Source organism: Semicossyphus pulcher, unplaced genomic scaffold (assembly GCF_022749685.1).
Source record: "Semicossyphus pulcher isolate SPU_LCO1_2020_fin unplaced genomic scaffold, fSemPul1.0.p SCAF_25, whole genome shotgun sequence".
NCBI lineage: Eukaryota > Metazoa > Chordata > Actinopteri > Labriformes > Labridae > Semicossyphus > Semicossyphus pulcher.
This window is the reverse complement of record NW_027211699.1, coordinates 7,519,202-7,540,949: the sequence shown is the minus strand read 5'-3', so window position 1 is coordinate 7,540,949 and position 21,748 is coordinate 7,519,202. Positions and strand designations below refer to the sequence as shown.

The following is a 21,748-nucleotide window of genomic DNA, read 5'->3' as shown; positions in this document are numbered from 1 at the left end:
GAAGCCGGCTCCCTGCTGGCTTCAAGATCAGAGTGACGGACATGTTTGTTTGTTTTGTCTGAGACACGTAGACCCTGCAGGGACGTTTGGTTTTACAAGGGACACATGCATGAGAAGGCTAAAAATCAGAAGCGTTGCACAGAAAACTGGAGGCCTAATCTGGAAAATATGTTGCACTGAAGCTGAAATGTAGCTTTTTGTTCTCCACAGGGAAGTTTTGTTTTACAAGGAACACTTGCATTATTAAACGGAAAAATCAGGAGCATGGGAGGGAAAACTAGAATCACAATCTGCAAAACAATCTGTAATGAAGCTGAAATTCTGTTCAGGCGGAGTCACTTCTTTCTGCTGCCAGCATGGCCCGCTCACGGTTCATAAAAAAGCATGTGTTCTCTGCAGACTGCAGAGTGTAATGAACAACTGAGCTGCTGATTTTTAATATTTCAAGAGCTGTTTATTATAATCTCCTCCTGTCAAATGAAAGGAACAACAGAACAGCATAGCACGTCCCATAAACATAACATATGTTCCTCCGTGCTCTCTCACATCACAGCATCAGACATTCTGACACCTGCTTCATAATTAAGACTTCATCCAAGGCCGAGTGAGGCACCATCACGCCACGAGTGACTCAGCAGCCATAGCTGCACAAAAGGGCCCCGGAGAGCACGCAGAATGCTGCAGACGTTATGTAACAGCTCGGTTAGGGCCCGAACTCAGCAACTTCAGAGGAAAAAATACTGAGGACAGAAAAAAAGGTGGTGTAGAGAGAGAGAGAGAGAGAGGTGAAATAAAGAGCAGAGCAATGATCCAGCTGACAGGGCTCCCTCAGGTCGGAGCCGGCTGAGAGGCAGAGCCGGAGCAAACAGTGAACCGTGTTCTCAGCCTTCCTGACAGGAGGAGAGAGAGGCAGAGAGGGCTGCTGAAACTCTAACTCTCCACTCTCCTTTTTTTACAGCTTCATGAAATATTAATTCCCCTTATCTGCAAACGGGAGCTGCTATAAATAGAGGGTCTGTTCTGTTGTGCAACATGAAGCAGCTGGTGAGGCTGCAGAGAGACCTGTGCAGCAGGTTCATCGTGGACTGTCCCCAGCAGCTACAGGCATTATGGGTGTTGTAGTAATTTGCTGCATCATGTCTCCATGTGCTTCTTATATTTGGTTAAAATCAAGCAGTGGTGTTTGTGGCTTTTTGGAGGATTTTCCGTCAAGAAGTCTGTTAATGAAATTCAAGTTTTATTTTATTCATATGTTGCATCCACTCATTTCACCCACGGCTCCCGCTCCCACCAGAGATGTTTGCAGGTGGCTAGCTCTCTTAGCTTCAGGAGTCTAATAAATAAGCTCTGATCAGAAACCACCAAAAAAAAGATCTCAGTAAGTGAGAAACACTGTCGTAATATCTAATTATCTATCTTATGAATTTGCCCTGAGCAAGACTTTGTTAACGGGCTGCACGGTGGTGCAGTGGTTAGTGCTGTCGCCTCACAGCTAGAAGGTTCCTGGTTCTTAGTGTGCCTTTCTGCGTGGGTTCTCTCCGGGTACTCCGGCTTACTCCCACCGTCCAAAGAAATGCTCCGTGGGTTCGTTGGTGACTCTAAATTTGCCCGTTGTTGTGAGCGTGACATGTTGTCTGTCTATGTGTCAGCCCTGTGATCGACTGCTGATCAGTCCAGGGTGTAACCCACGCCTCTCGCCCCATGACAGCTGGGCCTCAACAGGATGAGCTGTATAGATAATGGATGGTTGGATAGATAACTTTGCGTTTGCCAACCCCTCACTCCTCTCCAGCTCCACCCCCTTCTCCAAATATTGTCACTGCCTCCAAAAAAACAAGATGGCAAAGGCCAAAAATGCCGCACTCGAGGCTTCAAATATGCAGACATACCAATCTGTAACGTACTTCTATCAAGTCTTTAGTTAAATCATAGGCTCCTCTTGGAAACTGTTGAAATGTTGCATCTGTGTTATAACAACAGTGGCTGAATCAGCTTGTATTTTAGGTTAAAGACAAGTTACTTTATTCGTCCCTAACTTTTTCTAACTCTTTGTTGCACTGCAGGACTTATTGTGAACAATCTTGCAGGACGATTGCAGCATAAAGAACATTCACTCCTCCTGTTGCCAGCGAGCAGAGCGCACGGCTCACTCAACACCGCCTTCCAACCCAACGTGTCTGGCCCGGTCCAGGAAGGAGAAGGTGATATTTCCACTGTGAAATCAGATCCAGGGGAGGGGATCCTGTGGCCTAGTAACAGCTGAGCAACACACAGGCAACAGCAGACACAACAGCCGACCCCATCTGCCACCTCTGATCAGTCAGGCAGTAGCGTGCCTGCCTACGTGGGCAGGCCCGTCTCCATTGCAGAGGCTGGAGGGGGCACCCTGGGTGCAGAGGCGCCTCTGTGCTGCTGATCTCTGGGGACGACAGGCGACCTTGACCCTTCCCTCGACAGTGTTTCGCTCAATTGGTTTCATAACAAAGTACACAATCACTTTAGAGCAGGCTTTTGAAATATGATCATTGCATTGTCAGATGCATGGTCTCAAATCACAGAGAAAGCAGCAGGAAGCCTTTTGCTTCTTTACAGCTATAATTAAGTGGATATTCTTGCTCTCTGAGTGTTAGGGAGCAGCCTCGGCTTGAAAATGATACTGCAGTTTATTAATAATGCACTATGATACAGTGGTTTACTACTGTATTTAATTCATACAAACAAATCCATGTTTGTTAAAGTGACGCCGACATGAAGAGCAGAGTGTCAAAGGTTACAGAAAGGTTTAGGACGCAGAGCAAACGTGACTTTCAGTGTGATGCTGGCGTAGAGTCTATTTCCCTCTGCTTATCCGGGTTGGGGTCGCCGTGGCAGCAGGCTGAGCATGTTAGCCCAGCAATGCTCTCCCCAGCAACATTTTCCAGCTCCTCCTGGGGGATTCCGAGGCGTTCCCAGGCCAGGTAGGATATATAATCCCTCCAGCAAGCTCTGGGTCTACTCTGAGGTCTCCTCCCAGTTGGACATGCACGGAAAACCTCCACAGGGAGGCGCCCAGGAGGATCCTAATCAGATGGCTTAACCACCTCATCTGGCTCCTTTCCAACTCCCTCTGGGTGTCTGAGCTCTTCACCCCATCATTAAGGCTGAGCTCAGACACCCTGCGGAGGAAACTCATTTCGGCCGATGTAATTCTTTCGGTCACTACTCAAAGCTCATGACCACAGGTGAGGGCTGGATTTACGTAGATCGACTGGTAAATTGAGAACCTCACCTTACGGGTCAGCTCCTTCTTCACCGCGGCGGTCTGGTACAACGCCAACGTCTCTGCTGACGCTCAATGACACTCGTGACCAAGACCCAGAGATACTTGAACTCATTCACGTCAGTGCTTTCCATCAATATTATGTATATTTTTTTAATGTTACTAGTATCAAAGGGGTACACAGTATCGGCTAATCCTCGCGTCTCAGTATCAGAGTTTGTATCGAGAAGAAAAAAGGTGTCGGAACATCTGTAGAACAAGTTCTGAGTAGGAGAATGGGAAAGCTTTCATACATCTAGAATTTAAATCACAATACTCAAAATGTCAGAAGGTAAAGATGTAAGGAATAAGATGATGTCAGGAGTGAAAAATGAAAGACATTCCCAGGCAAAGGAAGAAGCAGAGTCAGTGTGGGAAAGCGAGTGGAGGTGCTGACGACAGGACGGACACTGAGCAGCGGCAGCAGAGCCGGAGTGGGCGGCAGGAGACAGACAGACGGACGATCTTTTTGCCACGGAAGAATGCTGAGGCTTTCTGACAGCTGAGGCTTATCTAACGACACAAAGGCCCGCTTGTAGCCCGGCTGGTGTGTAGCTTTGTGGTTAGCCTGTGCGTCACCACCTCACTGACAGAAAAGCTGCTACAATAAATGAGTTGGCTGAAGCGGCTGAGTGACTTCACACGGATGGAGCCGTCTGATGGGCAGAGGGCCACAGAGGGAGACACGAATCACTCATAGACCAGGAGTAATAATGCAGAGGTAGCCTTCAGGTTTCACCAGAGAATGTCAGTCCCACCAGGACTTTGGCTTGCTTTGGACATTTTTTTTTTTCAATGACATTGATAGAGCATATGTACATTGCAAAAATAGTTGCAAATATTGTGACTGTTCTAATTAAAGCTACCTAAAAAGGCTGTGTAGGCTTGTAGGTAAGGTGCACCTCGGGCACCGGTTTAGCCCCTTTACAGAGGCTACAGTCCTTAATGTGGCGGCCCCGGGTTCAACTCCCACCCTCGGCCCTTTGCCGCATGTTATGCCCAATTCTCTCTTCCCCTTTTTCCGACACTATCCACTGTCCTCTCTATAAATAAATGCATAAAAGGCCAACAAAATAAACTTTAAAAAAAAAATGGAGGTATTCCTTAAAGCTCCAAATTCTTGTTCAAGATACAAATCATACAGTGTGTTTTAGGGCTGGATCAAAAAGCATCTAAAAGACAGATCTCATGGGAGATGATGCTCGTGGAGTCATTGGTCAGATGAGCGGAAAAGTTGCAGTGATTGGTTGAATTTGCGGTAATTGTTGCAATCGAATGTCACAACTTACTGGAGGGACTAAAAGGTGGGACTGTAATCTACAGAAAAACGATAAATATTCGGGGTGCAACTAACCATTATTTTCAGAATAGATGAATCTGCCAATTATTTTATGATGAATCAAATCATCTTAATGTTTATAATATGGTAACATTTCGTGAAAGGGCGCCGGTTTGGCTCAGCGGTTGAATCGGCGGCCATATACAGAGGCTGTAGTCCTCGATGCGGCGGCCCTGGGTTCAACTCCCGCCCTCAGCCCTGTGTCGCGTGTCATCCCCACTCTCTTCTCCTGTTTCTAACAACACCCACTGTCCTCTCAATAAAGCCATGAAAGACCAAAAAAAACATCTAAAAAAAAAGAAAAACAGACTTTTCCGCTCGAAAAATGATAATTAATCAATTATCAAAACAGTCAGGGTTAGTGAATTGATTCATCTTTGCATCTCAGATACAAATGATAGAGAAGCTGCTCATTCACCTTCATTAAAGTGCCCAGTACTTCAAATTAGAAGGGGGTGCAGAGCCCCTTTAATATCTGAGAGGGGAGTGAGCTATAGAAGCCATGAAACCAAACCTATAAAAAGGTTAACATAAAAAGCAGTAAAGCCTCAACCTCTACCAGACTCTGTGACTGATCACACTCAGATATAGAAGTCGTCCCAACCAACCTCAGCTAGGAACACAGCCTGAGGGCGGATGTATATTATGTCTGCAGTGTCTGTAGCTGAGCTCTGGGGGGTAAGTCAATACACTGGAAAAAGTTTGGGACATGGGTGGGGGGGGGGGGGGGGTTTCTTCTTCTGAACAGGACAATTCTCCTCCTGATAGAAAACCAACACAGTCAAACACATGTTTTCAATTTCTCTTGGCCGAGGGCTGATTTAACAAGCGCTGAAGCCAACTCTGAACCACCAAGAAGGAGAGACCATGACACTGCGGTATGAGCGGGAGAATGAAGAGGAACCTGGGAGGGAGCTGGAGGACTGGCATGTCAATTCAAGGCATATGGGAAACTGATAATACCACAACTCTGCTGTACGACTTAACTGAACACTAACCTTTTGACTTCAAGTGAGGACGTGCAAAGTGGTGCAACAACACACAGAAGTGGACGGACTTGATTTAAATGCATCTTGAGTGCAACAGTTCCCGCTGCAGTCCCTGAACCAGAGTCTCTCAGGTGAAAACCAACCCAAATTCTATTCCTGGAAATCGTGTCACTAAATGGGTCAAGATCACAACGAGAACACCACAGAGACGATCTATCAGTAGTCAAAGTGGAAATGGGAACAGAGGCCGTGCAGAGATACAAACACCTACAAGCTTCAGCTGTGATAAAAGTGACAACATGTAACATGTAAAATAACCGAACCATCCATAGTGACACAGATAAACTTAAACGTGTTTGTTTTGGGTCACATTTGGGACCACAGATACCAGAGCTTTTCCAAACTAATGGACGAGCTTAAAGTAATAATCATGAAGATTTTCATGTGAGTAAATGTCTGTTAAGTCACTATGTATCGCCAAATGAGTTAACAAAATAGTGATTGAGTCTATGGCTCACTGATGAAAGCCTTTGCATTTGCATTATACTATTATTATGGACTGGGTGTCTGTGGCGCAATGGCAGAACAAATCACAAGGGACGCCCAGTTAGTGACGCGTTTTCCATCAGCCAGCAGTGGTTGGTCTGCCAGAGAGGGTAGGCGGAGCTAAGCGGCTGCTTTTCCGCTCTCTGCAAGTGTTGCGAGTAAACAGTAATCTACTATGGCTGAACAGACAAAGAAAAGATGGATGACTACAGATACAACTTCAACAAGAAGTGAAAATCCAAAGAAGAAGAAACAAACTCGACGCTCAGATGAAGCAAACAGTAAAAAAGGAAAGCGACCGTCAGCCAGGAAAATCAAGAGTTACAACCGGAGCCAACCGTGGACATCACACATGCAGCACTGTCTGCATATCTGGGAAGTGTGCTCCCGCAATTACCGTTTATCGCCATAGGTGCCGCCAAAGAGAACTGAGATCTTCAAGGTTACAACTTTAATATCATTTTTAAGAGGGAAATTCAAGCCATTTCAATGTACATAAAACCCAAAATTTCAGGCTCTCACAGCCTTTACCATTAAATCTACTTAAAAGCATTTTTACATGACCATCTGACATTGTCCCCTTCATGCAGTGGAAGGGGATGTAAAACATTTTTGCACAAAATTCAGCCAATCTAGCTCCACTCGTGTCTGCTGTGAGGCCTCATAGGTCAAACAAATATGACAACCAGATCCTGTTAATTTCAAATGTTGAAAGATTGTTGGTTTACATGAGTGATTGTGAAGACTAAATGCGAGATTGTGATGAAAATAAAGGAGTATATATTAATTTAAGTGTTTTCAGACTTTGAATACTTTTTGCAAACTCTCTTACATTTACAAAAGTTGGTCTAGTGCAGCCAACAGATGAAAAAAAAAGACAAAATCAATCCCTGTTGCTCTTCACTGTTTAGTTTTACACAGTGGGACTGCCACAGGAGAGAGAAGGAGAGAGGTCAAGCCATCTCTGTGATCAAACAAGGCCCACCAGTAGGAGCGCAGGACAAACAAACTGAAAGCAGCAGTGTTTATGGAGGAGGCCTGCCTTTGGGCTGAGGTGAGAGAGAAGCCATGGGGGGAGGTAACAATCTGTGACCCAGAGGCACCAAGGAGAGACGATCCAGTGGAGGTAGAAGTCTGGCAATGGTTAAAAGACTAGCGAGATCTGTCACTCATTCTGTGTGCAAATATGTGTGTGTGGGGTCAGGGTTTACTCAGAACAGCAAAGAGCTCAATGCCCACTCTGTCCCGAAAAAAATAAATATCAGGTCTTATTTTCATATTAGAGTGCAAAAGTGAGGCTGAGAGCTACGACGAGCTAGCATTCAAGCAGCAATCACGCCCATCATTTTGCAATTATAACAGCTAGGAGTGAAATTCAATCTACAGCTGTGAGAGTTATAAGGTCAATCATTCCCCAGAAGAGTTGTTCAGATATCGATACCAGCGAGGGCATCGGCCTCTGCCTAAAATGCGGTATCAGTGTCTGCCAGTCAATGCACATTTCTGAAATGAATAAGCAGAGCGTGTGATGTAAGTCAAAGCTAGCAAAATGTCAGCAATCAGTGTTATGTATATTTTTTAATTGCACTAGTCGGTACTCAGTATCGGCCAGTACTAGAGTCTAGGTATCTGTATTTGGAAGGAAAAAATGGCCCAGTTCTGAGTCACTTACGTATATGAGTCCCGAGTAGTATCGGTCCTTCAGGTTGTGCAGCACAGACGCCTCATTAAGGCAGGTGAGCTCGGCCATGTCCTCCACCTTGCTAAACTTTGGCGGGTTCATCTTCTGGATGTCGTCCTTGTTGATCACCACCTTCTTGCCGTTCTCCGCCAGCTCCACCAGCACCTCCTCGCCCCGCTCCTCCCGGATACTGGCTGCCTCAAAGCCATGGCGCTCCGAGGGGACCCACACCAGCTTTTTGGCCGTCCAGTCGGCCTGCGTGGCTGGGTTGTAAACGACAGCCCGGTCCACAAACAGGTACCGCTCCGGGTCCTCTTGCCCACTCCGATGAGACATCTTACCTGGGGTTTACCAGAGCAACAAGGCCACCTGGAACAGACAGGACTGTTACCTTTGAGATTATAAGCATGACACAAAATACTGGAAACAAGATTCTCTCTATCAATCCGACTTTCTCAACCCAGCTGGTCAAGGCAGGTGGCTATCCACCAACAAGTCTGGTTCTGCTCAAGGTTTGTGCCTGTTAAAGGACGTCTTTCCTTGCTATTGTTGCCAAGTGCTTTTTTATTGGTGGATCAATGTTTCTGAAAATAATATTACAAAGAGTACGGTTAAGACCTGATCTATATTTAAATGTTATGAGACAACTGATTGATTGAATTCTTACCTCATGTGTACTTAACACTCTCTAAAAGCCCTCTATGACTCAGTATTTGAGTGTCATTAATATTTTAATAACTGTATGATGAATGACATTACAATGAGTCAGATCATTCTCTGTGACATAATGTATGAATACAAATCTCCAGCACTCGCATGCACAGTGAGGAGGGGATACATATGTCATCAAGTTAGAGCATGACTGGTGCTGAAGTGGGACACGAATTCAAAGTTGGAGTACATTCAAAAACAGGCTGATAGTCTGCATTACTTCTCACTGAATGCATCTGCACAATAGCAATGCGCATACTGCGTAGGTTACTTCAGCAGATCAAATGGGACTGGGGGACGTCGTGAATGGCACATTAACGGTACTCGTCCCCATTTTTCGTCTGTATATCTTGCTGTATATCCACTGTAACACATACCCCCGTTGTCCTACAACCTGCACTTGTTAATACAGACGGAGCTTATACAGATACGATGACTGTGCATTGGCAAATCCCCAGAGAAGCACCGAATGAGGGGAAAGCAGCAGGAGGGAAACTTGCTGCCTAAGTCCTGTTTAAAAATATTAGACTAATACTTGCTGTAATGAACCTGCGCAACCGACATTGTTAGCTTGTGTAGCTAAAGAAGGTAACCGGAATGTGCCATGGAATGATAAGAAACGTTGTAACCAAGGTAACGCGAACTTAAAGTCTCGTTATCATCGGTTAAAAGACCGTTAGGACCGTTAGCTATGAGAAAAAGCTGTTTACCTAAGTTTTAAATGGCCTTAATGAAAATGTAATCATTCTGCTACATCTCAACACAAATATATCGGGATGAAATTAGTTTAATATTTGATATTCGTTGGTTTTGGCGGCCGTAACCTTTGTAACCCAGTTACAGAGCCTCGGTTTCCCGTAGTTTAGGAGGATATTTATCCGCAAACAAGCGACTAATATCAAATATTAAATTAACTTAAGCCCGGTCATATCTAGACAGCATTGACTCCGTGTCTATATTAAGTATAATGTAGCGTAAACAAAAAGAGGGGCAACAAGGTAGATTTAATTCTACGTCACATTAAAAGGTTGGTTCAGGACAAAATAGTGACAACCATTAAAAACGATGTTAAGTTTCTAGCGCGAGCTCCATCCTCCATCCTGCAGACTGATGGTCTAAACTGCCCCACGCGCTCTCATATACCTGTCCCTGCGTTCTTTAATACCTAACTTACCTGGTGTAACGGTAGTCAGCGAAGAAGCAGTCAGATCCTGGTTCACCAAGCACTCCGATATCCCCCCTGATGAGGCGACCCTGTTTGCGACTAGCTGCTACACACAATTGAAATGCAGGCATGTATTTGGGCTTTGGTATGCACCACAGGCACAGTGCTGCCTCCACACTGGGGCCCCTCCTAAAGCGAGCAGACTTGACCGCTGCTGCTCCCGCCTACACTGGACTGCACTTTCACATAGAGAGTGACCATACAGATCAATAAACACCAAACTATGACACTGTGGGGTGATGCACCTGAGCAGAAATGTGGATAGTGCGTGCTGACGTCTCATAATCAAGCATGCATCACAAGTCAACACGTTGGTCGGGTTTTTTCACAGGACATAACGCTGGGGGTTACATATTTTTAAATCTATCCCCCAAATATCTATGCATTGCACACACCCACCAGGGCAGCCTGGAGACAATTGGGCTAAGTTTGCGGTGTTTCTCTCCTCTCACTGTCATTGGCTGAAATAAACCAACCCCTCAATCTTCTGCAAACCAATTACATGCGTAAAAAATAATAATACATACCGCAACTGTTGCTAAAAACGCCCAAAGTAACTTTGTTACACTTGAACCACACCTACATGTTCAACATCAGCAAATATCCATTAAAAATGATCAAATAAAAAAAATATATATCAAAAAGAAACCAACTTTTTGAAAGAAAGTCAAACAATATGTAGCTTCATTCCATTCAAAGTTGGTATATTAAGTAATCACTCTTCTCCTTCTGTAAACTGCAACACCGCCATCTTGTGTCTGAAAACAATAGCAGCGTATTCTGCTAAACACAACTTGCACAATAAAACATCATCAATCTTTGCGTTATACTGCGGTATTTTATTACAAATGGAAAAATCTCAGAGGTGCAGGAAAAGCCTGTTTTCTGTAATTAAATAGCTATTTGCCTCCATATGAAATGAAGGAAAACACATTATTGACCTTATTCACAAGGCGCTCATTTTTCTCTGACTACAAACTTAGGGTTAGAAGCTCAAATGCCGTTTTAGGTCAAAGGTGTAATAACATAGTAAATCTGCAAAACTGTTATCACTTGACCTCTTCCTGGTTAATCACCGACTGAAAAGACAATATAGTCAAAATCTGGAGGGACATTGTGCTATATTGTGCATTTCAACACTACTTAGCTAACACTACAGTAAGATAGTGTTAAACAATACAAAAGTAAAGGCCTAAATTCATTACTAACAGTATTGTTAGCTTAGCTTTTCCTATTATCTAGCTAGATTGTTAGCATAGCTTACCTTTACCCAACACTGCTGTAGCTAACGGTAATGCTAGCTAGAAATGTCTTTCCAATTGTATTGTGGTACACTATCAAACAGTCATGTTAGCTTTTAAGTGGTGATGCTAACACGTTAGCTAATGTCTAACTGTAGCTAGTGAGTTATTAACATGAGTTTTTAACATGAAATGTGACCCTCTATACCCAAAGTATGAGGTCAGAGAAAAATGGCCGCCACAGGAATATGGTGAATTTACATTGCTAAGTTTAACATGAAAAATAATGAAGACATGGTTGTGGTTATGTACAGTCTGTTCATGATGGAGGCTTTAGCGCCCTCCCCTCCAGGCTGCTCCACCTCTTTTCTTCATCCCTCCTCTTCCTCCTCCTCCTCCTCCTCCACCTCCTCCTGCTCCTGCTCCTCCTTTCACTTTCTTCCTCACTCCGCTTGCTTGCTCTGTGTCATCCTCGTCTCGATCTCCTCCTTTGGGCCTTTTCCTTTTCTCACCTTGCTCCTTCATTTCCTGAGGCAGATAAGAGTTTTTTAATATACATTTCAGATATTAAAATTTATTTTAAGGTAAGTCGCCGATTTCAACTATTCTTCCTTTACTGAAAAACTGTCAGACAAGAGAACATAAACTTACCAGCCTGGCAAATCTCTGGGCCTCGCTCACCCTCTCCACCAGCATCATTACCTCGTCCTCCTGGGTCGGGAAAGCAGGAAGTTTCTTCCCAATCAGGGTTTCGATTCGCTGGAAAAGCTCCACATCATATCTAATATAAAAGAATATGTCAATCTACTGTAGTTAACTGGTTTTTTACTTAGAGCATAAACAGCAACACATTGGTGAGAAACAGGAAGTTCTTACTGAGTGACAAAGGTGATGGATTTCCCCGATCGTCCTGCTCTGGCTGTTCGTCCGACTCTGTGGATGTAGTCCTGTGAGCGCAGACAGATTGATTCAAATTAAATCAAGAAAACTAAAAGCCTTAAATAAAGCAGCAGTGTGACTTTCAGCAGCAGAGCACCTTGGAGTGAGTGGGGATGTCGTAGTTGATGACACAGTCAACATGAGGGATGTCCAGTCCTCTGGACGCCACGTCTGTCGCCAGCAGCACCGATCGAGACTTGGACTTGAACTTGTTTAGTGCTCCGAGACGTTTATTCTGACCATCAAAGGGAGGAAGATCCAGGAAGACATTAAATTAACACAAAACACTAGTTTTTGCAGATTTTAGTGTCATTCATTGGAGTTGCTGCTGATGATTCAAATCGCTAAAATCTGTAAAACCTAGAGCTTGCATAAAACAGGATTATTCACACAACTATCTGTTCTCGTAGGGTAAAGAAACCTTGACTTACTATGCAAACATTAAAATGTTAAATACAGCGCGTCAGTCTATGTTTTTACACTATATAATTAATAGTCATATAGTGTTTGTTGTTACACTAATGATTAAAAACGATTAGCTTCGTGTCTATGTCAGATCTGGTGGGGAAAAAGTTGTACTGTAGTACGGCACAAAACCACAAGAGGGTGCAGTTTTACCGGCCCACAAGGAAGTCAACGCAATTACAATCTCAAAGGGACTGAAAATGGAAGAGCTGATGTTGTTTTTATCCCCCTCAGTAAAGCAACAGTATAATAACTTGTAACTGAACTGCTTGTCACTTTGGTTAATCTAGAATAAATGTACAGACAATGATATAATAATTCGCTGTTGCTGAGCATTGTTTCAACTCTTGGCAGCAAAAACAAAAACCTAAAGACACTCACACTTCTCAAGACCAACTAAAGAACGTGTGTTAGTGTCACAGAAGCCCTAGGAGGTGTATGTGCGTGTGTTTCTCTGCAGCTCTACCTGACTCATCTGGCCGTGGAGAGGGATAGCAGTGATGCCAAGATTCCTTAACAACAGCGCCACCCGCTGGGCATTGTTACACGTGCTGCAGAAAATTATAAATGAGTTGCCGGCGAGCTCGTTCAGGATGGACACCAGGTAACAGTCCTGACAAGAAACAAAACACAGTTAAATACAAAGTGACTGTTTTCTGTGCACTGAGGTTTCAGACGTTAAATCTTCACAAGCGAAAAGGCAGCTCTACCTTGTACTTGGAGGGTATGAAGACGTAGTATTGCTGCAGTTTGTCTACTGTTGAGTATTTGGTGGATACTGCACACTTCACAGGATCTTTCAGAGCTGCTCTCTGGAGTTTCTGGACCTAAAAGCAAACGAAAAAAAAAACATGTAAGCACACGTAAAAAATGGGCAGACTAGTCCTTGAGACTTCCTGGTTAACCTGCAGCATTATTAACAAATAACACGGAGCAAAAAAAGGATTATAAACAATACTACACATGATTAAAAGCCTGATCAGTATAGAAATGTGTTTGTCTACCTTTTTTGTCATGGTGGCAGAGAACAAGAAGGTTTTTCTCTCTCTGGGAATCACCTTCAGGATTTTATCCACCTGGCAAAAGAAAGGAAATACACTTAATGAAAAAAATGTGCAAGAGGAAGAAGGAATATTTCCACTCAAGGGTTTCTAATCTTTCATATTAAATACTTAAAGCATTGCAAAGAAAAAAGGCAAAACCGTAAGGGAAGACAAAACCGTAAGGGAAGACATGAACAAGAGTTTGTAACTACCCACCTCAGTCTCAAAGTCCATGTTGAGGATTCTGTCTGCTTCGTCCATGACCAGGAACTTCAGAGCTCGTAGGGAGAAGCCTTTTGTGTTCTCCATGTGGTCTATCAATCGACCGGGGGTGGCTGCAAACACATTGAATTAAATAAATTAATCGTTTAAGTTTTTTATAGAGTAAAAAGCTTGTTTACAGTGAAACCAACCATAGCAACATCAGTTAGCACAAGTATATACAAACACACATGCAGAGGACCGTGAACTGACTGTTAACGTGCTTCTGTTTAACAGTTTTTTTGTTAAAAATACTGATCATAGTTTCACGTGTAGTCTTACCAATAACAATATGTGGTTTTTTAGCCAACACCAAAGACTGGGACATCATATCAATTCCTCCGACTATGACAGCTGCAACAGAAAAGAGACACATTTCAGGTACTGAACCAAGGAAACTAACCTGCATTACTGCAAACCAGTTAGCCTTTCACGGACACATACCACACTTTACACCGATGCTGGAGCCCAGGGCTTCAAACTGCTCCGAGATCTGAAATGCCAACTCTCTAGTGGGGGTGAGGACAAGGGTGTGGAGCCTCTGTGGGGAGGACAGCAAAGACTGGAGGATTGGCAGAGCAAAGGCACCCGTCTTTCCAGAACCGGTCTCTGCCAGGCCGATAACATCCTTACCTGCAGTGAGAGAAGAAGGTACAGACAGATGTTAATCAAGGCATGGCAAGGCAATACTTAACTATAAAAAACAGTATCAGAATTATTTTCTTTATGAATCTTGAATCAATTCGTTGTGTCCTGAAAAGATTTTCATGGCACTAGACTGATAAGAACGAACAGCTGAGTATAGCAGAGTTTTGACTGAGCACTTCTGCTTCAATGATCAAAACAATCCTGCACACTGTCAATTACTTAAATCAATCAGCACCACCCATAAGCATATAAATAGATAGAATAATCTCTGCGTCAACAAGCTACATCATAACTATGCTTAAATATCAATGCATCAGGCATTAATATACAACAATATCATATTTAACAATGCAGTCCTGACTTGGCTCACTTTTGCATTCAGGACATATAGATGATAGTACCACTTTCTGATCCACAGTTTTTAAGCACATTTGTTGTGGAAATATAGGTTACAATGATCACTCACCTTGCAGGGCTACAGGTATCGCTTCTATCTGAATCTTGGTTGGACTCTTCCATCCCAGCTGATCACAAGCCTCACAGAGAACCTCAGTAACACCCTGTTGACAGCAAAGGCAGACAGGTTACTGATAATAGTTTGATACCAAATTAAAACCGCTGTCAGATACAAAACATAATTCTTACTATAAAAAGACTACAGTAGCTTAGTTTAGCTAGCTAAAACCGCTATGCTGCTGCTTGTTTGTGATGCTAACATGACGTCTCCTCTGCCCTGTGTGATAAACTCACCAAATCCTTGAAGGTCTTCACTGCCTCATCATTTTCACCGTTATCAATGTGACTGTTATCATCATCACTACTCGAATCTTCGAGTGTATCATCTTTGTTGTGTTTCACGCTTTCCTCCGTGCTGTCCGCCATGCTTTTCGCCCCAACGTGTCGTCAGATCTGCAATGCGCAGGTGCGGAAGCACATTCTAGCGTAAGCCCCAATGGATGACGGGAAGTGTTGTTCTTAATTTCTACGCATGCATTGCTGTATAGTTTCAACAATAATGAGGAATTCTGTAAAATCTAACACCTAGCCAAAAAATAAAACATGAAAACATGACGAGTAAGTAACTAACATGTATTTCATTTAAATGTGTATGCATGTATATGTATGATTTGATTATTATTCAGTTGTTCAGTGTTAAATGTGTAAAATTTCAATACAAAATTGTTTTAAAAAGTAACATTTAAACAGGTAGGTTTGAGGGAAAAAGGGAAATGTAGATTGCTAGTATTCTGTCCATGTATTACATATATTGCGTCCTTTATTAAGCTGAATCATGAGGAAAAACACAGTTTCAAAATGTTTATTTAGCTGCAGATCAAACAGGTTCAGTATCTTTCTGTTCAATACAGACATGTATTTTGCCATGATTGACAAACATTCCCTGCCTTTATTTTGAAGTCCAACATGTTTAAAGGATCATCAATAGAATAAAAACAAAACGGTCATAAAATGATACAAAACATTTTTTCTAGTCATAGTAATTCACAAGCAGCTGGCCGGAGAGAAAATGCAGGTGAAATGTGAACATACTGGTGGACAAATTATGTTTTTCAGTACAGAGAATAGTGTTCTTTTCGTGTGGGCCTACAGTAGCAACCAATTTAAAAGTTTCCAATGTGTGTATAATCAGATTTCTTGTTTACATCAAATCCCATTCTGTTTGATACACCAAATATTAGTCCAGATTAAAAGAAGATGAGCCTGCCGAGAGAGCACTAGCCTTCCTTTGTTTACTAAAGAGAAACTGATCCAGCTGACAGCCTTGAACACAGCTACCTCTATAACTCTGAACAGAAAACACATCAAACAAGGACACTCATTTTGTTCAGAGTGCTGCACAGAACATTCGCCCCAATACCCTCCAGAGTCTCAGAGGAGTCCCTCCATCTCCCTCATAAAGGCTTCATACACCTGGTCCTTCGTCTTCATGTTAGGTTGAGACACAGCACCCATCTGGGCCGGGTTGACCAGGCCCATGGGACTGACTGCTGCATGCTGTTTCTGCCCCAGTCCGCCTCCCATGCCTTCACCCCCCCTCCTTCCTCCAATACCACCCCCTGCTTTCTCCATAGGCCCAGGTGCTGCCCCGGGCATCCCTCCACTCTTGTCCCTACGCACCCTCAGCGCCGTGGGCACAAAGCGGGTGACCTCCGCCTTTGTATTGATAATCTGAGGTTTGGCGGAGATGGTTGCGCCGCCAGAGCCGGCACCCGCTGCGAGGCCGCCTCCAGCAGCAGCCACAGAGGTGATGTTGGCTCGCTTTTCGATGGTGGCTGCGTGGTGGGGGTTGCTGCCAGGGTTGTTGCCTGCGGGTGCGGAAGCTGTCCCTGGGGGAGGAGGCATCTGCATGACACCAGGCCGCATGGGCATGGGCATGGCAGGGGGTGGCATGTTGGTCTGCGGACCATCCTGGCCTGATCCGGAACCTTTCTGTCGCTGGACAATGCTGGGAGGAGCACTGAGCACGTTGGAGTTGAGAGGTGGAGGAAAGAGGGAGAGTGGTGGGGCGAGTGGACGCGGGGGCCCTCCTGCTCTTGGCGGAGGAGGTGGCATACCTTTAAAAAGACAGATGTGTTTTGATGAGAAATGCACGAGACATTCCTTTTCGCCACTCCAAAGATGTGACACAGAAAGTATGCTAACATATTCAATGATGTGGAGAAGTCTATTTTTACTGCCTAAGATTGAGTGTCACTGCAGCTGAGCAGCAATGACTTCAAACTAAATATACATCTTCTGGCGATGCTGAATTGTGTTTGCTCAGCACGTGTTCATGCACACAGTCCACCTTTTGATAGAAAGCACTAACACATTTCTGCACGTGCACACACAGATGGCTGCCGTCATAAAGATGCATTCACACTCACACAAACACACACATATGCCTACCTGGTGGTGCCGGGGGTGGTAGTCTGGGAGGGGGTCCTCGTGGTGGGGGGCCTGGCGGTAGACCAGGAGGGGGGCCTGGTGGAGGGCCAGGGGGCCGACCGGGTGGAGGTCCAGGAGGAAGAAGACGAGGCATTGGACCCCTCATGCCTCCAGGCATACCAGGAGGCCTCAAGAACGGAGGAGCACCTTCAGATAAAAGAGTGTATTGTGTGAATGATACACTTTCATATGGGAGATTAATAATACCAGCACTGAAACGCTGGAAGCTAACCTGGTGGGGGGCCAGGAGGCGGGCCGGAGGGAGGACCAGGAGGCCTCATTGGAGGTGCTGGGGGTGGACCCAGTGGTGGAGGCCCAGTCATTGGTGGACCTTGCAGGTGTGGAGGACCTTGCTGTCCCACTGGTCCAGAAGGTGGAGGTAGGCGCGTATTGGCCATAATGTGGGGCTGGCTGTCCCCTGGTGGTCCTCTGTCCTCGATGTCTGAAGTGTCTGAGTCGTCTGTGTATTCCTCCTCGACCTCTTCCTCCTCCTCCTCTTCAGGAACTGACTGGCCTGAAGACAAACACAGAATACCGCAGCATGTAGTCAGAAATTTAAATCACCGTGTCCTGGCTGAGGAAGTGTGCTGCAAAGACACAGTTACACAGCAGTACCTGCCATCCTCAACATCATGGCCTGTAGAGGGGTGATGGCCTTGGTCCTCTTCACCATCCTCTTCTTCTTCCTCTTTCCTTCTCTGGGAGCCTCTGGAGGCATGTCTGCGAAGCGTACACTGCGACCTAAAGCAGTCAGACATGAATAAAAATAAGTACGAAAACATTGTAGGAGTGGAAAGGATCACAAACCTGACACAGTGTTAGGGAAAAGGATTTCTAATGCACTTCTGAAACGCTCACCAGCATGTCTGTCATTTCTGTCTCTTTCATCCTCTCGCTCCCTCTCATCATCCAGCCTGTCCACACTCATCCGCTGGTCACCGTCTTCCCCTTCATCTCTCTCATCCTCACTGTCCTCCTCAGAGTCGCTTTCGTCGTCGTCTACATCATCCCGATCTCTGTCGCTGTCACTGCCACTGTCCCGATCTCTTCCCAGATCCATGGCGGAGTCCTTTTCAAGACCAGGAATGGAGGGCTCTGTTTAAGAAAAGCACAAAAACATGAATATAAAAGAACACTTTGGTTTATTGTTTAATGGAAAATTTGAATTTAGAAATATAGTCACTGAGGGAACAGTTTGTACATTACCCATGTCAGTGCCATAAGCTCGCCGAGAAGGAATGCCATACAGTGCCAGGACCTGTGGAGGAGGAGGTCCAGGTGGGGGCCCGGGGGGCTTCTTCCCCGGAGGTAAACGGGGAACACCTGGCACTGTCGCCATAATTGGGCCAGAGGACGACAGAGGCCCTTTACTGAGAGATACATAAAAACAAACTTTCATCAAAAAGCATCATACACGAAGCTCACCTGTAGAAACAAACACACAGTAACCAGGGCCACCTTAGCTCTCCCCTGCACTTTCTGATTAAAACAGCTGATCTGATACAGTGCATGGCATGGACAGGTATACACACGTCGCATGGTTGAGAAAATGTGTGCAAAAGAAAACAGCAGTGTTTTAGCAAGGTAATCAGCCTTTTTTAAGTGTCTAAAATACATCCTGCTGCAGACCTGTTCCACAGCACTATGTAGCTTTGCTTCTGTGTTGATACTCCTGCCGGCTTCTCCAAACAGGGGCCATGCAGACCAACATGTACTGTAGGTAATATACTCTTTGTACCCCATACAACACAACTTCAGAAAATCCCAACCATCACTCTGATGCCTACCCAAAAGTGGAGCTCTTCTTCAGTATTGAGGGAGGCTGAGCCCCTGGTAGTGGGATGTCCTGGATGTGGATGTTGGAAGGGGCGTGGGGCATATCTGGTAAAGGGATACTGTCAACTTCTACTGACTCTGCATTCTGAAAAAAGGTACACAAACCAAGGTTAGTGGAATTTTCTGCAACGAAGCTCAGCACACTGTTTACACATTTCAGAATACAAAACAAGAGACAAACGTACGGATGCCTACAATAAATAAATCACTGATTCCCATAAATCTATACAAACCCTGAATTTGAAATAGAGTAAATATAAACCTCCCATCTGTATCCAAACAAACACTTCACACAAACACACCTTGACTGAGTCGAAATAGAGAGCCAGCTGCCCTCGTTTGGTCTCATAGTCCAATTCCAGTTTCCGTAGCTCCTTGTAGGTGTCGGGGTTCTCTCTCTCATACAGGCGGACAATGCGTTCAAAAGTTTCACGTAGCTTCTTCCTCTTGTCCCTAAGCACTTTCTCATTCAGCAAGGGCTGCTGAACTGGGTTGAACTCTGTTGGATGTGTGTAAAATTATGACAGTTATGTTTTTATAAGATTAAAGAGTGTTCAAATAGTCAAATAGCCTAAAAAAACTCATCAAATATCTATCCTCTGATTTTACAGTATTATTATTACAGAGGTTAAACACACGAAGAGCCACAGACTAGTTTTTAATTGTAAAAACCTGCTCGACAGTAACATACACATTCAGCCCCCTCACCCATCTCATCCAGCTTCTCCATGTCTCTGATGATCTGTCTGGGGTCCTTCATCTTCAGCACAGCTGCCCTCACCATCATTCTCTGCTTCTTGTTCTATGAGTATTTACAATGAAAACTTGTTACCAACACAATAACATTACTGCTGTAAATTAGACCAAAAAGCACATTAAAAGTCAATGAAAGGTTCCAAGACCGTAGGTACCTTTTTTAACTCCCTTTTCCTGGCCTCCTTTCCTGTAAGGGAGGAGGAAAAAAGTGGACACTAGTTATCATTCTGTCATAACAATTTGATAATTCTTCAGGTTAATTAAGCAGGTTGGTCTTGGTTATACTACTTACTGGCTTGGTCGGTGGGGTTCATAAACTTCCCACTCTTGGTGGAGGATGTTGAACGTCGCCCCATTTTGCCGGTGCGTCTCCTTCACCCTGCCAGATATTCAAACCCCAGGAGGGATGAGAAAATTAAACCATGGATAATATAGACACATCCTTATAATATATTTGCATTGACGTTACGCAATACATCAATGGACGTCCATCGTAGATGCTTCGGAGAATCAATGAAATGGGCCAAACATAGTTATCTCTACAACTAACAACTATACTCGTTACCTAATGATAGTTTCATTTGACATTTTGGCAGTGTTATGTAATTATCTGGTAATATAATTTATTAAGCATAAACACCTCGCGCCTTAAGCAGGACGGTTAGCTTACAGGTAAACATAAAGTTGAAACGACTAGAGGACCCAAGTCATACAACATCTTTCTTAAACATGGCTAAATCAAACGCAGCGGCTTTTTACGTGGCAGCAAACCTAATTTAGTCAGTGAAAAATCCATGCAATAGTTATCTACATCACATGCAGTCGTGCAGCATTCGGATGGCAAGTTAGCTGGTTGCTAACATTAGCCTGCACTTGTAGCTAGGGCCGCGTTAGCACCAATATCAGCACAGGAGGTAAAACTTGACTTTACCTTTTATATAAGAAACCCCCGTTGAGCGAAACGCCCAACACACACACCTCTAACTACAAAAAGAAATGTGAAACGTTTTGTTTAAACAATGAAAGCGAAATCCAAAGCCTTCAGGACTCAGTGCATGCAACTACTTCGTTAGCCGGTCGCCATGTTTACTGACGCGAGCAAGACCGGAAGGGGCTGTTGTAACGTCATCAAAACAAGCCGTTGCCTTTTGACAATAAAGTAAAACTTTTTTAAACTAATTTAAATCTTGTTTGATAATGTGACCATGAGGTATTATTATTTTACATATAAGATAATTAGGTTTTAATGGTCTGAAATGACCACACTCCTCCAGCACCAAGTCAGATGATGAGAGCAGTGGGTCTCATCCTGTGGTCTTCAACTATCCTGGTTGAATTTTCAGCTTTCTCCCTTTGGCTGCTTTAAGGCTGCTTGATGTCAAAGGATGAGGTTCAGGTTGTAGCTTCCTACCAGAATCTGCAGAATGAGGATCCTGCGCTGTAGGCAGATTTAGGTGGAGGTTACTGGCAGGAGTCGAAATTGGCTGTGGGTGAAGGAAACAGGTTGCAGCTTCCTGTCAGAATCTTCAGGTAAAAGTTTCTGTTGTTGTTTCTGGCAGTATCAGTTGGCAGATGTTCAGGTGATGTCTTTCTGCAGGTGGGGGCAGCAGCTGCATTTCACCAGCAGAGGATGTAGTTGGAGGGTTGGGCTGCAGCTTTTTACTAGAATCTGCAGGCGGATGTAGCAACTGCGATTTGATAGCAGAGGCTGTAGATTTTTCACCTAATACATATTCAAATGTGAATTTATTATTATATATTGCCAATATTTGACCCTTGTCCTTAGTTGGCCTTTACACGTACAGCCTAGTTAAAATACAGTTT

At 44.2% G+C, this 21,748-nt stretch overlaps 3 protein-coding genes across 3 annotated transcripts in view; all 3 read right to left on the bottom strand.

Moving 5' to 3' along the window:
- Positions 1-9,883, bottom strand: part of LOC138604076 (myosin-10-like) — a 65,609-nt gene extending 55,726 nt beyond the window's left edge. The window contains exons 1-2 of the mRNA XM_069675912.1: positions 9,739-9,883; positions 7,845-8,222 (exon numbers count right to left, since the gene is read on the bottom strand). Of these exons, the coding sequence (XP_069532013.1) occupies positions 7,845-8,189 (345 nt within the window). The 5' untranslated portion in view covers positions 8,190-8,222; positions 9,739-9,883. The remainder of the gene's footprint in view (positions 1-7,844; positions 8,223-9,738) is intronic.
- Positions 9,884-10,607: 724 nt separating this feature from the next.
- Positions 10,608-15,283, bottom strand: ddx47 (DEAD (Asp-Glu-Ala-Asp) box polypeptide 47). Its single transcript, XM_069676076.1, has 12 exons — positions 15,137-15,283; positions 14,853-14,946; positions 14,183-14,371; positions 14,021-14,092; positions 13,694-13,812; positions 13,439-13,510; positions 13,145-13,261; positions 12,901-13,047; positions 12,067-12,204; positions 11,907-11,977; positions 11,682-11,811; positions 10,608-11,558 (listed from the first exon to the last, which is right to left on the bottom strand). Exons 1-12 carry the CDS (start codon positions 15,266-15,268, stop codon positions 11,364-11,366), a joined length of 1,476 nt encoding a protein of 491 aa, XP_069532177.1. The 5' UTR covers positions 15,269-15,283; the 3' UTR covers positions 10,608-11,363.
- A 407-nt stretch (positions 15,284-15,690) lies between these two features.
- Positions 15,691-21,003, bottom strand: wbp11 (WW domain binding protein 11). The gene is made up of 12 exons (XM_069676023.1): positions 20,856-21,003; positions 20,217-20,303; positions 20,080-20,111; positions 19,877-19,970; positions 19,471-19,667; positions 19,120-19,253; positions 18,539-18,702; positions 18,191-18,427; positions 17,948-18,073; positions 17,565-17,846; positions 17,294-17,479; positions 15,691-16,959 (listed from the first exon to the last, which is right to left on the bottom strand). The coding sequence occupies exons 2-12, from the start codon at positions 20,278-20,280 to the stop codon at positions 16,274-16,276; spliced, it is 2,202 nt and encodes a 733-aa protein (XP_069532124.1). The 5' UTR covers positions 20,281-20,303; positions 20,856-21,003; the 3' UTR covers positions 15,691-16,273.
- Positions 21,004-21,748: the final 745 nt, after the last annotated feature.